This window comes from Poeciliopsis prolifica, unplaced genomic scaffold (assembly GCF_027474105.1).
Source record: "Poeciliopsis prolifica strain line A6 unplaced genomic scaffold, Auburn_PproV2 SCAFFOLD002, whole genome shotgun sequence".
Classification (NCBI taxonomy): domain Eukaryota; kingdom Metazoa; phylum Chordata; class Actinopteri; order Cyprinodontiformes; family Poeciliidae; genus Poeciliopsis; species Poeciliopsis prolifica.
Genome location: NW_026562377.1, coordinates 23,326,166 through 23,339,081, shown reverse-complemented (window position 1 = coordinate 23,339,081; position 12,916 = coordinate 23,326,166). Strand labels below are relative to the sequence as shown.

Genomic DNA, 12,916 nt, shown 5'->3' with positions numbered 1-12,916 from the left:
GATTATTCTTGGTTCAAGGTCCAGTTTGGCTACTTTGATGGACACGTTTCTGGTTCTGTCCGTTCCTTTACCAACAAGAAACGCGCCCTCACTCCCTCGTTTCTCTCTGACGTAAAAGAAGACCAGTCAGTCAGGAGCGGATGTGGATGTCACTAACTGAATTTACAGGGGCAAAAATAAAGATAACACAAAAATATTTTCCGTGGCATTTCAGGTGCAATCTTTTCCAAATAAAGGACACTGACTTGGAATGTCGAAAGTGCTTTTGGTGGCCCGTTAATTCCTGCATTTGTTTTTAATTTTTGGCAGTTTGGATCCTCCATGCCATACAGGCTGAAGAGAAGGTCTCCAGGCCACCATTTTGAAAGCAATTAGCTGTAGGAAGGGTCCAAAATCAAATGTGGAGATTCCCCCTGTGGGTTGCAGTATGTTTCTAGCTCCTGTGAGTCTGGGCAGAGAGGCAACTAAAGGGAAACGACATGCCAGCGTCATGACAGATTACGTCTAACTACATCCGAATTCAAACAAACAAACTCACTCTGAGTGCTTGATAAACAGTTTTCATACACTGCTTATAATTAGTGAGCTGGGGAACTGACTGGCTGAGACACTTATTTATTGCATTTCAATTATACATATCTATATTTGTTTTTGTTTTTTAATTCTACACAACAAAAGCTATTAAATCATGGAGCACACAGGAAAGAACTGAACCAAGTTTTAAAGATGAATCTGTACTACACTTTAAAAATGTTTAGGCCTACACTGTCACCGACATATTATTTTCTTAAAGGTGCAGTGTTGCATAAAATCCACTTTTTTGAGCTTCCTATCATGTGATAACGCTAATCCTTTCGTCTCCCGTGGCAACCGACCCGGAAGCAAAAACGCAGGTCTCACCAAGCGCAGCTGCTAGCTAAGACTCGCTAATTGCTAGCAATTAGCGAACACCTGGTGAAGCGGCGCCCCTGGCGGAGGCCCGTAATGGCGGCTGCGTTTCAGCGAAGCGTTGTCTGTTACGGGAGTTTGGAGAAACGACGTGGCGACTCACTGGGGGAGAGTTTTGGAAAGAGCAGACAAATTCAAGGCGTCGAATTTCTTTTGTGTCAGGTTTGATGTGACAAGCGTTTTTATAGCTCACGGTAATAACGACTCTGCTGGAAATGGCGCCTGGAGAATACGCAACAAAAAGGTAAAGGTAAGAAACACCAAGTTCCTGTCTTATTAATCACGAAACAGTGACCCGAGTATCATTATAAATGAAAGTAAATTATCCCTTTTTTGTCTTAGATCAAGCAAAAATAGTTGATAAGATTTCTAGATCCATTTCCTGGTGAAAAATACTGTACTTGCAGACAAAGTTCAGAAGTTTTTTTTTTCCCCAATAGGAGATTTAAAAATGTATTTATGTATTTTTTATTACGTATACAGATTTTAAATTTTCGTCTGCTCTTTCTGCGGAGACAGTCCTGAAGGTCAACCTTCAATCATATCCGCTCATGTAAAACGTTTAAAAGCAAATAAATAAATAAATAGCGCTAGTTGCTCCACCACTGCAGCAAAACATACATGTTGTGATGTTACCACTGATCTCTGACTGACATAAAAACATAAAAGTTATGCTGGAGATCAGCTTCTCTCTCTTTATCTTAGTTAAACTCAGGAAAATGTCAACAAAAATGTCAACCAGTCAGTAGGGGGAAAAAAACAAACAAACACTGGAAACCTCTGCACCAGTCATCAGAGTTGTGTTTATTTTTACTGCTCTATCAATGATTTCTAGCCGATGAATTTGATGACGAAGCGAGGCGGATCAGATAAACCAGCCGGTTTGCCTGCCGAGAACTGCGCGCCCCGTCGCGGGAGCGCGCGTCTCTCCAAACTCTCGCATGTTGACGAGAGTTTGGAGAGGAAGGAGGAAACGTAGATGTCCGTGACGTCATCACGTTTCTTCAGCACGTCAGTTCTAAAGCGGTGGGTTTTATTTGGCAGATTAATAGAAATAAATACGGTTTTTACACCTTTTACACCTACGAGCTGAACGTTTTTTAGTGTCTGATGAAAATGTTATAAATTCCCCGATTTATTTATTTTTTTTAACACCATAATGGTTTAAAGCATCACAAAACACAGACCTATTATGTAGAACATTTTATATCATTATATTGTCTATTAATGTGGGGGGATGATGCATTTCAATATCTGAGCTTGCCAATATTTCCATCCCCTGTCTATTGTCCTATTGATATGAAACTTACACCTTAGAAAACAAGTGTCATTAGGTAGAAATAACTCTTCATTTATTCAAGTTATGCCTTTTTTGGCATAGCAGATTATTAGCTTGCCTTATTACAGACCTCAATATTCTATTGAGATAAAACTTATACCTGCAGTTCATAGAACAAGTTTGAATATGTAGAAAAAGTTATTTCACTCTTAACTCTTTATTTCTCCAGGTCAGCAGGGGGATGCGTTTTTCGGCAAAGCCTGTTATTAGCCTGCCGATATCTGCAGGCCCTCTCTAGCTTCCTCAGACATTATATGTAGTCTACCAGAATGTTCTTGACCCATTATGTTAACGTAAATACCTCACAGCTGTAATCCACTTTGTGATTGTAAAGTGAGCCGAGTTCGAATGAAGTGAAGTCAAGAAGAGGAGCTTTTGTTTTTCCACCCGCCTCCAGAGAGGTGCAGCAAGCCGCTGGACCAGCGTGAGAGAGAGCGAGCAAGAGAGAGAGAAAGAGGGAGAGAGAGCATGCCTTGCCTTGCAACAATCACCCCCAGTAAGGCGGGCCCCTCTACGTACTCGCATGCCTGCTCTCGTCCTACACAGGTCACGTGAGTGAGGCCCCCAGTCAACCTGACTCGCTGATCCCCGTCCTCACATGGAGGCCGACAGAAGCCCACACCTCGGCCTCCCTCCCCGGCCGGAGCTGCGATACCACCGATCTGTCGTCACGGGCCCAGAGGCTGGCCCACTGCTGAGGGCGCCGCGTGATAACGGAGCGGAAATCATGTTTATGACCATCTGAGGATAAGAATCCCCAGAGTCCTTCAGCCCAGTCGTAACGAGCAACACGTGATGTCTCGTGTATTTATTTACATATTAAAGTCAGCTATTCTGGCTTTTTTTATTGAAACACTTTATTAAATCATCGGAGGTCGGCTGATCCTCCAGCTCCTATATTAAAGGGGCGGTATTATGTATTTTCCAGGCACACAGCGCCATTTTATAGCACAATCACTTTGCTGCCTTCAGTTATAAAATTACCATATCTATTAAATATGACTTTTTTGAAACTGGGCCTCTGTCTCTTTGAGAAACTCCTGCTCTTTCAGAGACTTTAACCCTTAAACAAAGTTTCTCAGCGTTCCACTGAGACGTCAGTAAGTGAGCTAATTGCTGCTGACTAGTCTTAAGGAGCTCAGTGGGGGAGGTGGAAGATCAGACGCCCGGGTCTCGTAGGTGGGGCTAGGTCCACCCAGGCGCTTTGCACAGGTGTGTGGTTGAACCTGGAGATCAACGGATTTGTCAAGGCGGCGCCTCAGGTATGTTTTTGATGAGGGAATCAAATTCTAGCATGACGTAAAACTCAAAAAGTCAATTTTATAGAATACTGCCCCTTTAAGCTGTTTTAAATGATAGACCTGCAGAAGCTGAGGAGACTTGTGAAGTAAAAGAGGGAGAATAAATCGTGTTAGAAAATCTGCAATATATTCTAAACAATATGTAACTGTTTTGCCAGCGTATTTTGTTTTACTGTTGTGATGAAGGAAGCTCTACATCAGTTATTTGAATTAGATGTAGATTTTCATGTATGTATTTTATTTTTGGAATCTTTTCCTACTTTTCCTATTTTATTAATATTTGCAATGTTGGTTTTATTACTCATCTGAACTTACGAATCTAGATTTATCATTTTAATGTCTGTTAAACGTGTCACCATAGCTACCATGGTTGTCTTACCTCTTGTTAACTATCATCTATGTTTTTTTTCATGCTCAGCTGAAAAAAGAGAGAGTGAGAATATCCCTGCCAGACGTTGCACGTAGGATGTAGTTTAGAGATGAATTCGGGTTCAGAGGTCTCGTCTGTTCCTCCAGGGTTCAGAGTATCCTCTCCAACCAGTCCGGTCCCAGGTACCAGCTGACTGTTACTGGTCTTCAGGGGTCACTAGCTCGACAAATCAGGGTCAGGTGGCATTTGGGAAAGATCACTGGAAACAAGACGGCCATGTCAACTTAGACGGAGATAACATTTTAAATGTTGTCTCCTACAAAAGCATTGAATAATCTAGTAATTGATGGTTGTATTTATTTGGATTCCTGTCACAGAGATTATGTAACACATGAGATGGTGTTCAACAGGGTGATTTCTTCTGGTCTTTGAGTTTTTGGAGGTACTCCGAGATTGATGGCGCCATTCCTGAGGAATGTTATGATCTTTAACACACGGCTGTGGTTGCTTTGTAGTTCAGAAATGTTCTCAATATATACGTTTTTGTTAATGCAGGAAAAATGTGTAGAGGCATCACAATCTTTCTTCACTGTAGAACCCCGGGTTATCCATGGCTCGACTGTCACCGATGGGCAGCTCAAACTTCTTGGGCAGCGTTGGTACCGTCCAGTGGCCCTTGAGCTGGTCCACGGTTTGCGATGAATGCCTGTAGCAGAAGAAGATCACTCCGCTTATAAGCATCAGGATGGAAGCAAACATTCCCATTCCGATGGCTGTTCCCACACTCTGCTGGACCGGAGCAACAGGCAGCTTGAACTCCGGAGGAAAGTCTATGGTGCTGTTGTTCAGAACGGAGGTCATGTTCCACACCAGAGGCACCAGGGACAACGACGCCGTGACCAAATACAGAGCCCCGGCCAGCGCGAAGCTCAGCCTCATGTTCCTGCGGTCTTCCACTGAGAAGTAGGCGAACCTCACGGCCACCGCCGCGCTGATGTTCCCCAACAGGCCGGTGATCACCGCCAGCATCATCAGGACCTGAGCCGAGGAGATCTCGGCAGGGGCGAAGCTGTCTGAGACGCCGATGCTGCGACAGTACTCTGCCTCTGGGAGGACGTGGCTGTAAAAGCACGCCCTCCAGATCCCCACCCAGGCCACGCCTGACGTGATGACGGACACGTCGTTCACGTACCAGAGCCGCCACTCGTTGATGCCGGTCGTCGTCACAATGAAGAGCCACGCCAGGAAGCCGAATACAAGACCCAGGAACTGGCGGTGTGCCGTGTGAGCCAGATAGATCATTCCTGCCCCGTTTTGGCTGCTGACGCTCAAAAAGACGAGAGGCTGCAGGGCGCCATTACTTCTGTTAAACAGGAAAACAAGGTGTGGAAGGTTGTAGAAATCACACATGCATCGACTCTTCATACCTCCTTCAATCGTTCCACATTTTCTCAGGTTACAACCACAATCGCCAGTGTAGTTTTAGGGATTTGTGGTGATCGACCAACACAAAGCTGTGCTTAAAGTTAAAGTGGAATAGAACATTGTTGTATAAAGTACTGAAATCTCAGAGTCAAGTAAAAGTATATGTACCTCTCCAAAATATGACTTTGGTAAAAGTAAAAGTCACTGACTGAAATGTTACTTGAGTTAAAGTACCTGAAACGTACTTAAGTATGGAAATTGCTGTAAAAATGGATGTACTCAAGTAATGTAATGAAAAGTATAAGTAAAATTTAAAACAAGGCAAATGCAGTTTAAATTACATGTTTTTATATTTTGGTAAACTTGTCAAATACACTTGAAATAATGTACACAACCAAGTGCAGGCAAAATGAAACCTGCTAATAGATAAACCTGCAGGCATCATTTAGTTAAGAAAATTCAGTGCTTTACCTAAACCACAAGGATAACTTACCCTGCTTTACAACTGAACCAGTTTCTTAGTAAACCCTCCAGGACAGAAAATACAAAGTTTTTGTAAGCCTTAAGTTTCCCCTTTCAGTAAGGTCAGTGCTGAAAATGAGAAAAATAAATAGTACAGAAAATGCGGCCAACATGATGAAAAAAAGACGTTACGATTACTCTATTTCACACACTATAGGTGCACACAACTGGTTATTATGCAAAAGAAAAAAGAGAATTGGGAAGGAAATGCAGCTTGACATCTGAAGAGGGAGAGCTGTTTTGTTAACTTTGTGTTTAATGGGAGAAGCGAAACAGGTGCGTCCTATTGGTGGTGATGAACACTTGTGTTTCTCTCTTTTTTGTAACGAGTAACTAAACCACACATTGAAAATGTATCGGAGTAAAAGTATGAAATTAAGTTCGGAAATGTGAAGTAAAAGTGAAAGTTATCAAAAATGTTCATACTCGAGGAAAGTATAAAGTACTCCAAAATATACTTAAGTAAAGAAGTATTTTTACTTCATTACTTTACAACACTGGAATATAAAGGGGGAAACGTGGCGCATAGTTCGGCCCTCCTGAGTCAAGACTTTGTAGAAACACAGTGGAATTACAAGCTTCATAAGCTTTGAAGATCTAATTATATTTTTAGCCATTCTTTTTTTGCAAAACAGCTCAAGCTCAGCTTGATTGCCCACAATGAGTCTGAATGAATTAGTCTGAACTTTGACTAGACCATTCTAACGCACCCAAATGGTTTGATCTAAGCCATCCCATTGTAGACTTTGTTGCAGTACTTGGATCCTTTTTGAATCATGGAGAAGAACCATGTAACACCAGTGCAGATGCCTGGGAAAGAGAATTATTGTACTATTACCGAGAAATGGACTGTCGTAAGACCTTTAATTTATAATAAACTACTTGATATTCATAACAAACCCCTAAACATTGAAAGTAGTGTGGGTGGCTATACTTTTAAACTTGGTGAAATGAGAGGAGCAATAAAATGCTAGTTATTTTGTCGCTTGGAGTCTTGTACTATTTCATAGTGAAATAATTTAATGTAACTGTAGCCACAAAAATAGGTTGTTGTAGTCATTAGATTTTTTAAAATCAATATTTGTAATTGTGTGGACTTGATATATTTCCAAAATTGCCAAAAAGGAAAAATGCAACAATTTTCATTACTTTTTATAGTTACCTTTATTGTCATGATTCTAAAATGTTATAATTTTCCACCTGTTATCATGTAACAAGGCCAAAGTTCAGCTTTCCTTATATTGTATTCTATGAACACATATATAATGGAGCACCTTCTGTATGATCAGCTGTTCCTACTGCTGTTGATATATTTCCTACTTTCATGTAAAAAGCAAACTATGAATTACAATAAGGAGCTAGCAATACATTTCAAAATTCAAAGTACGTTTTTTGTATGTTGGACGGTTAGATGAATTTTCCATCCAGACTATAATAAAACTGCGTATCTTCAGGTACAGTCTGTTTGAACCATGTCGATGATTGTCCATCTAAGTCTTTGAAGGTTATGCAGCAAAATAAGACGACCGGGTCACATTTCCTCCTCGTACTCACCTTGATTCTGTGGTTCAGATTGCTTCCATAGACGCTGCGTTCACCAGATCCTCAACCAGAGCAACGCCGTCGGTCTTTTTTTCAGCTATGAGCAACATCTGACTTTTATTAATAACGTTCTGCTTCCTGAAAAAGTGTTCACCTAGCTTATCAGTGGAGAGAGGGGTGTGGTGGAGTTAATGGTTAACTCCGGTGAGAGAGAGAACAAATCCTCACAGCTGTGTGATTTCAGCAGACTCTTTATTTTATACGAGGGAGCACAGCTGATGAAGTGTTTGTCAGGATGCAGCAGTGCATGAAAGTGTGTAAAACTGTAGCAAAGTGTGTACCTGCAAAACAAACATCCAGCAGCTTGATTTAACCCATAGAAAGCCACAGTTTTAAAGTCTGAACGGTCAAATTACTTTGCAATTTTTCAAGTAACAACTGCAATTGTGCATTCAGTTTCTACACTGTGTGTAACAAAACACAGTGAAGTCATAAAACATTATATAAACACTTGGTCAAAATATATAAGTAGTAACAATCAATACACATATTAACGTGAAATAAAAAGAGCAGCAGTGAGTGAAGGTGGTGATAGCGACGTTTTCCACTGCAAACAGGAGATTTACTTCAAGTCTGAATCGGAAGCTGCTTCTGCTTGGCGGCGCCGTGTGAAGAAACGTTTCTTCAGAGAGGAAAGCAAGGCCACAAGAACTCTGCTGGAAAGGCTCCTAGTTTATCTGCTAAAGGGCGTTGCATTAAAGTAACCTGAAATATTTGGATTTTTTTTAATAGATCACGTGACAAAGAAATAAACTCAGAACACGATAAATACTGTAACACGCATCAGGTAAGATGGCTGCTCAGATTAACGGACTCCTCTCCCACCCGCCTCTTTTCTTTGCAGATTAAAAAGGCTACAATAAATTACTAGGAAAATAAAAGTAAAAACGGTGTCCAGGAAGTTGGATATAGTGGTTGGTGGAGAGAAATTCAGTCCAAATTTTGCAGTCTGGTCCAAAACGGTACAAGCAAAAGGTGAAGTGGCGAAGCAGAGAGCTGGTCCTTTGTTCCGGACCAGCTTTTCATCTGCAGGTTCTGATCTGTCTCCCTCTGCTGGTGACAGGACTGAACTGACGCCTGATCATACAGGTAGAAACTTTTCATAGCTGGTCATTTAAAAAAAAAAATAAAAAAATTTAAATGATCACCATCTTGTCTTTTTATCACATGGCCAGTCTTTGCTCTATGGGCAGACTGTCTATCAGACATTTGAGCTGCTCCTCGCCGAGTTTGATTTTATCCTCGAGCTTTCGCTGCTCGATGATGAGAGCCGACTTCATCTTCACAAAGTGTTCGTAGTCCGCCAGGCTGTCCTCTGGCAGGTAGTTGGCCAGGATGTCACAGACCACGCCCTCCCTACGGTCCAGGTTCTCCTTCAGCTCCTTGGCGTCTTCGTGTTGGCGGATCAAAAGCTTCCTCTTCTCGATCAATGTGCGCTGAAATAAAAATAAAATAATAAAAATAAATAAATCAAGTAATACAATTTCCTACTTTTTCAACTTTGTCACATGGGTCAAAATTGTCAGGTCAAACAAACTTGAGGCCCCCCAAAAAAGTCATTTTTAATAAAAAAAAAAAAACGTACATTTTTTTTAAACCACGTTGATAATGTGATAGACTTTTTAAGCACAATAAGTTGTCTCATTTTTCTTTTTTGTTGAAAACTTCAGGCTCCCTGATTAAATTAAGTATTTGTAGTCAGTTTGCAGAAATGAAAGCAGGATTCAGGTCACTCTGTGTTTGGAAAGTGTTCATTTACAGATAAACAGTTTGGATTTTACTAATGTTAACATTTTTCTGGAATCTTTCTGCCCCAATTAAAAATAAAACCTGTTCTGGGGGCTAAATTTGTATTCTTCCAGAATTGCAGTCAGTGGCTGCACAAAGTTCATCCCGTCATTGAATAGATCATCTTCAAATAATGGTCTAAGTAAAAGTGAAAATTTATTTTTGGTCTAAATCATCTTTTGGCAATGACCGGGTGGTTATTTACTTATTTATTTTGTTGGGGGAAAAAAAACACTTGACCAAAAATGGACTCAGACCGTTACTTTAGGACGGCGACGTTGTTAGTAATGAACGGTTTGCTCACCCTTTCCTCGGGCGTCGCGTCCTCCTCCAGGTTGTTGAGGGCGTTCTCCACCCGGGCCAGGCGGCCCGACAGGGACAGCAGCAAACTCACCACCTTGTCCAAATCTCCGACGAACATCCGGAACTTCTCCAGCTCGTTGGGCCGGCACACCTGCTGGACGCGGGCCTCCACCTCGTCTCCCAGCGCGTTGTTGTCCAGGATGTCCTCCAGAAGGCTCTCTTTAGCTTCTCGCAGCACCTGCAGCTTTTTGCTGAGGCTGTCGATCAGCTCTTGCTGCAACGGAGTGTCCCCAAAACACCAACGTTAAGGACAAAAAAAAAAAAAAAAAAACAACAAAAAAAAAAAGAAGAGTCAGAAAAACGTCTTTGTACCTTTTTATTGTTCAAACCAATGTCCAGTTCGTCCTCGGAGTCTTCCTCCTCGTCCTGGTCCTGCATGTCCTTCATTTTGATAAGGAGCTCGGCTTTGGGAGCAGAGGTGCTGTAGTACGTTGAACTGGTCACCATGGTGACGGCCGCCGCCATGTTGTCCTCTTTTTCCCTGAAGTGCAAAGTACTAGTTGGAATTGATCAAAGTAGAGGAAAAACAACCCACAGTATTTTTAACCTCCTTTAGTTGGAGGAGAAGTTTTCCAAACTGATTCAGAGAAAATAATTACAGCTGCTCTAAAACCAGATCTTTAAAAAAAAAAAAAAAAAAAAAAAAAACCAACTATAAATACAGTGCCAACCATATTTTTGGCACCCCTGATCAAGATTAGAAAAAAAAGTATTAATATTTAGTTTATTTTCAGTTTATTTACTCAGTGTGGGAAACAAGTGACAATTATCAGTCAAATTCTTTTATTTTGTGTTTATTAGGATGATGAGAAACTATAAAGTAAAGTCATAAAATCCCCAGATCTCACTGAAACAGCTGCAAAGAGTGTCATCTTAGGGCTAGCAGGTCTCCAGAGCAAACATTTAGATATTTAAAAAACTTTTTTTTGGTCCATTCTTCAGCATGGTGGAGAATCTGTGATGATGTGGGCCTGTTTCTCTTCCAAAGGATTCTGCACGACAATGGCTCATACTGGGTCTTTTAGCAGGAAAATATTTTTTTTTTTTTTTAGGCAATATCGATAAAACGCAACATTTTTTGGGGCGGTCTGACCTGCAGATTGTGATTTTGATGTAATTTTAAAGTAAACATAAATTGAATCAAATTTTACTGTAATTTATAAATCAATGCATCTGTTCTGACATTTAGTTTAATTTCTTTGAACTTGTTAAAAAAAAAAAAAAGCTTGTTGCCCTGCTGATCATTGCTGTCTGAGTGACTGTTGTATCTTTATTACGTAGGCGTGTAAGAATATATACCAGAGATTAAAGATTCATTTGAAAACGGTATAAATTGGAAGCTTCTTGCACATCATTAGTAACAAAAATGTTAGCAGGCAAGCAAACTCAGATGAGGAACATGTGCTAGTTATTTGAAGGAGGAACAGTTGTGCGAACTGACTATCGTCTTTATTTAATTCAGTTCAGAAGTACTTTCTTAATCCAAAAAGGGAAATTAAATGTTCTAATTCACATTAAACTTCTTGTCTAAAGCAGCATTGATTGAAGGAATTACAAGACCATCCCCATTCCTTCATGAAAGCATGTCCCTAACCTGTTAAAATGATTTTATTAAAATTTAAAAAATGCATCACGTTCCAAACTTGAAAGTACACCTTTGTGAACCCAAATCAACTTTTTATTGCTGTATTAAAATTTGGTTAAGTACAAAAGTTATGAAATAAAGACTTTTTATTGCTGAGATTAGACAAAATATTGTTTCAGTTTTTTTCAATCTTACCCGCAGTCTTAAAAGACTGGATCATTTGGACCCCAGCGGTTTTGACTCTGGTGGAGTTGCACTGATCTCTCTTGTATGTGTATGAATTTTTCTTTTTTTTGTCGTTTTGTGAACTGACGGTCTGACAGGACAATCTCCTGCGCCCCCATCCCACTGTCAGACTGTGACATTTGCCGCACTCTTCCTGAGCACAGTGCTGAGACCATGGGAGGTTTCATCGCACCAAAATAATAAGCAAACTTTCATTTAACAAGGAAAACATGCAAAAAAATATCTGAAGTTTTGGATCTCTGATCCCGTTCCTGAAAAACAAATTGGATTACTTTGTTTAATTAAAATTGTTCATGAATAATAATTCTGCAGGTCAGAAATCAACACTTCAGGTGATTTTACCTGTTAAAAATGATATTTTTGGCTCTAGAGTAGTAGTCTACTTTTGAAATTACAATTTTTTTGCCAATGTGACAAAAAATATGAACACCCTAGATTTTCAGCCTTTCAGGTGAAAACCGCCTGATTGGTCCGTCTCCGGTCGCTGTGAAGGACAGAGTGACTCACCTCTCTTCGACGGGCCGGTTTGGGTTGCTCTGCTTCGTCTGCACCTTCCTGCGCTGCTGGGCTCCGTCCAACAGCTGCTCCTCCTGAGGGAAGATCCCCTCCATCAAGTCCATGGTGGTTCTCATCTTGCTCTGATCCAGAATATCAGCGAGTGACTTGTCTTTCCCCATGATGTCCCTCGCCAGCTCCTGTCTCTTCTGGTCCTCCTCCTCGCTCAGCTCTGTGCTTTCCGTCTTGCTGCCGGGCTCCTCCATGTTGGAGCTCGGATGATCTCCCACCGTGGTCATGTAGGGGTTACTCTGGGCAGCTTGCTCTGTCTCTGTACCCGCCGTGGTTTCGGGCTCCCTCTGCCGGGTAAAGGCGCAGAAAACGGAGTCCTGTCCCAGAGCCGGTGGAGTGCCAAACCCGGCCGCGCTCCGGCCCTCGGCCTCGCTGTGAGGAAGCGCTCTCTGCTGGAGGAACGGAGAGTTCTCCTTCTCCTCACTTCCCTCCGAGTGTACAATCCTGATGGGAACTTTCCTTGCTGCTGTATTCTGGGTTTCTATCAAGTGCTCCACCCTGAAACAGAAAGAAAACCAAACACAAAAAATATTTAAAGATATTTCAGTCTGGGAAAAAAAAAAAAAGTCTCTTCTTGCAGCCGCTGCAGCCAATGATTTGATTTCAAACTTTGGCTGCATGTTGGCAGCTGGAATTTTTTCCATGCCCAATGTGCTGGAACATCCAGGACGAGTTAAAACTCCTCCCACCCTTTTCTTAGTTTCAACTAGCCGCAGTAAAAAAATCCGTCTGAAATTCACAACAGATGACACTGATTCGGCTGGATTTATAAGGAAAAAAAATAGGAACAAACAGAACCATGTTTGTCTTAGCAACATTTAACTAGTTGGAAGAATTATCCCAAACTAGTGGCAGGCTTA

General features: G+C 41.3%; 2 protein-coding genes across 5 annotated transcripts in view; both read right to left on the bottom strand.

The window, feature by feature from the left end:
- Positions 1 to 1,467: 1,467 nt before the first annotated feature.
- On the bottom strand, positions 1,468 to 7,600 carry cldn34a (claudin 34a). 2 transcript variants are annotated; one of them, XM_055049128.1, is made up of 4 exons: positions 7,460 to 7,600; positions 6,616 to 6,715; positions 5,877 to 5,974; positions 1,468 to 5,321 (listed from the first exon to the last, which is right to left on the bottom strand). In XM_055049128.1, the coding sequence occupies exon 4, from the start codon at positions 5,258 to 5,260 to the stop codon at positions 4,532 to 4,534; it is 729 nt and encodes a 242-aa protein (XP_054905103.1). In that variant the 5' UTR covers positions 5,261 to 5,321; positions 5,877 to 5,974; positions 6,616 to 6,715; positions 7,460 to 7,600; the 3' UTR covers positions 1,468 to 4,531. The 2 variants fall into 2 exon arrangements, with proteins under 2 accessions (XP_054905103.1, XP_054905096.1); XM_055049121.1 differs by lacking the exons at positions 5,877 to 5,974; positions 6,616 to 6,715.
- Positions 7,601 to 7,682: 82 nt separating this feature from the next.
- shroom2a (shroom family member 2a) overlaps positions 7,683 to 12,916 on the bottom strand; it is a 39,898-nt gene continuing 34,664 nt past the window's right edge. For 2 of the 3 annotated variants that reach the window (XM_055049091.1, XM_055049110.1), the window contains 4 exons: positions 11,997 to 12,554; positions 9,971 to 10,154; positions 9,600 to 9,872; positions 7,683 to 8,943 (listed from right to left, as the gene is read on the bottom strand). In XM_055049091.1, the coding sequence (XP_054905066.1) occupies positions 8,671 to 8,943; positions 9,600 to 9,872; positions 9,971 to 10,154; positions 11,997 to 12,554 (1,288 nt within the window). In that variant the 3' untranslated portion in view covers positions 7,683 to 8,670. The remainder of the gene's footprint in view (positions 8,944 to 9,599; positions 9,873 to 9,970; positions 10,155 to 11,996; positions 12,555 to 12,916) is intronic. The other variant, XM_055049101.1, reaches the window with a different exon arrangement.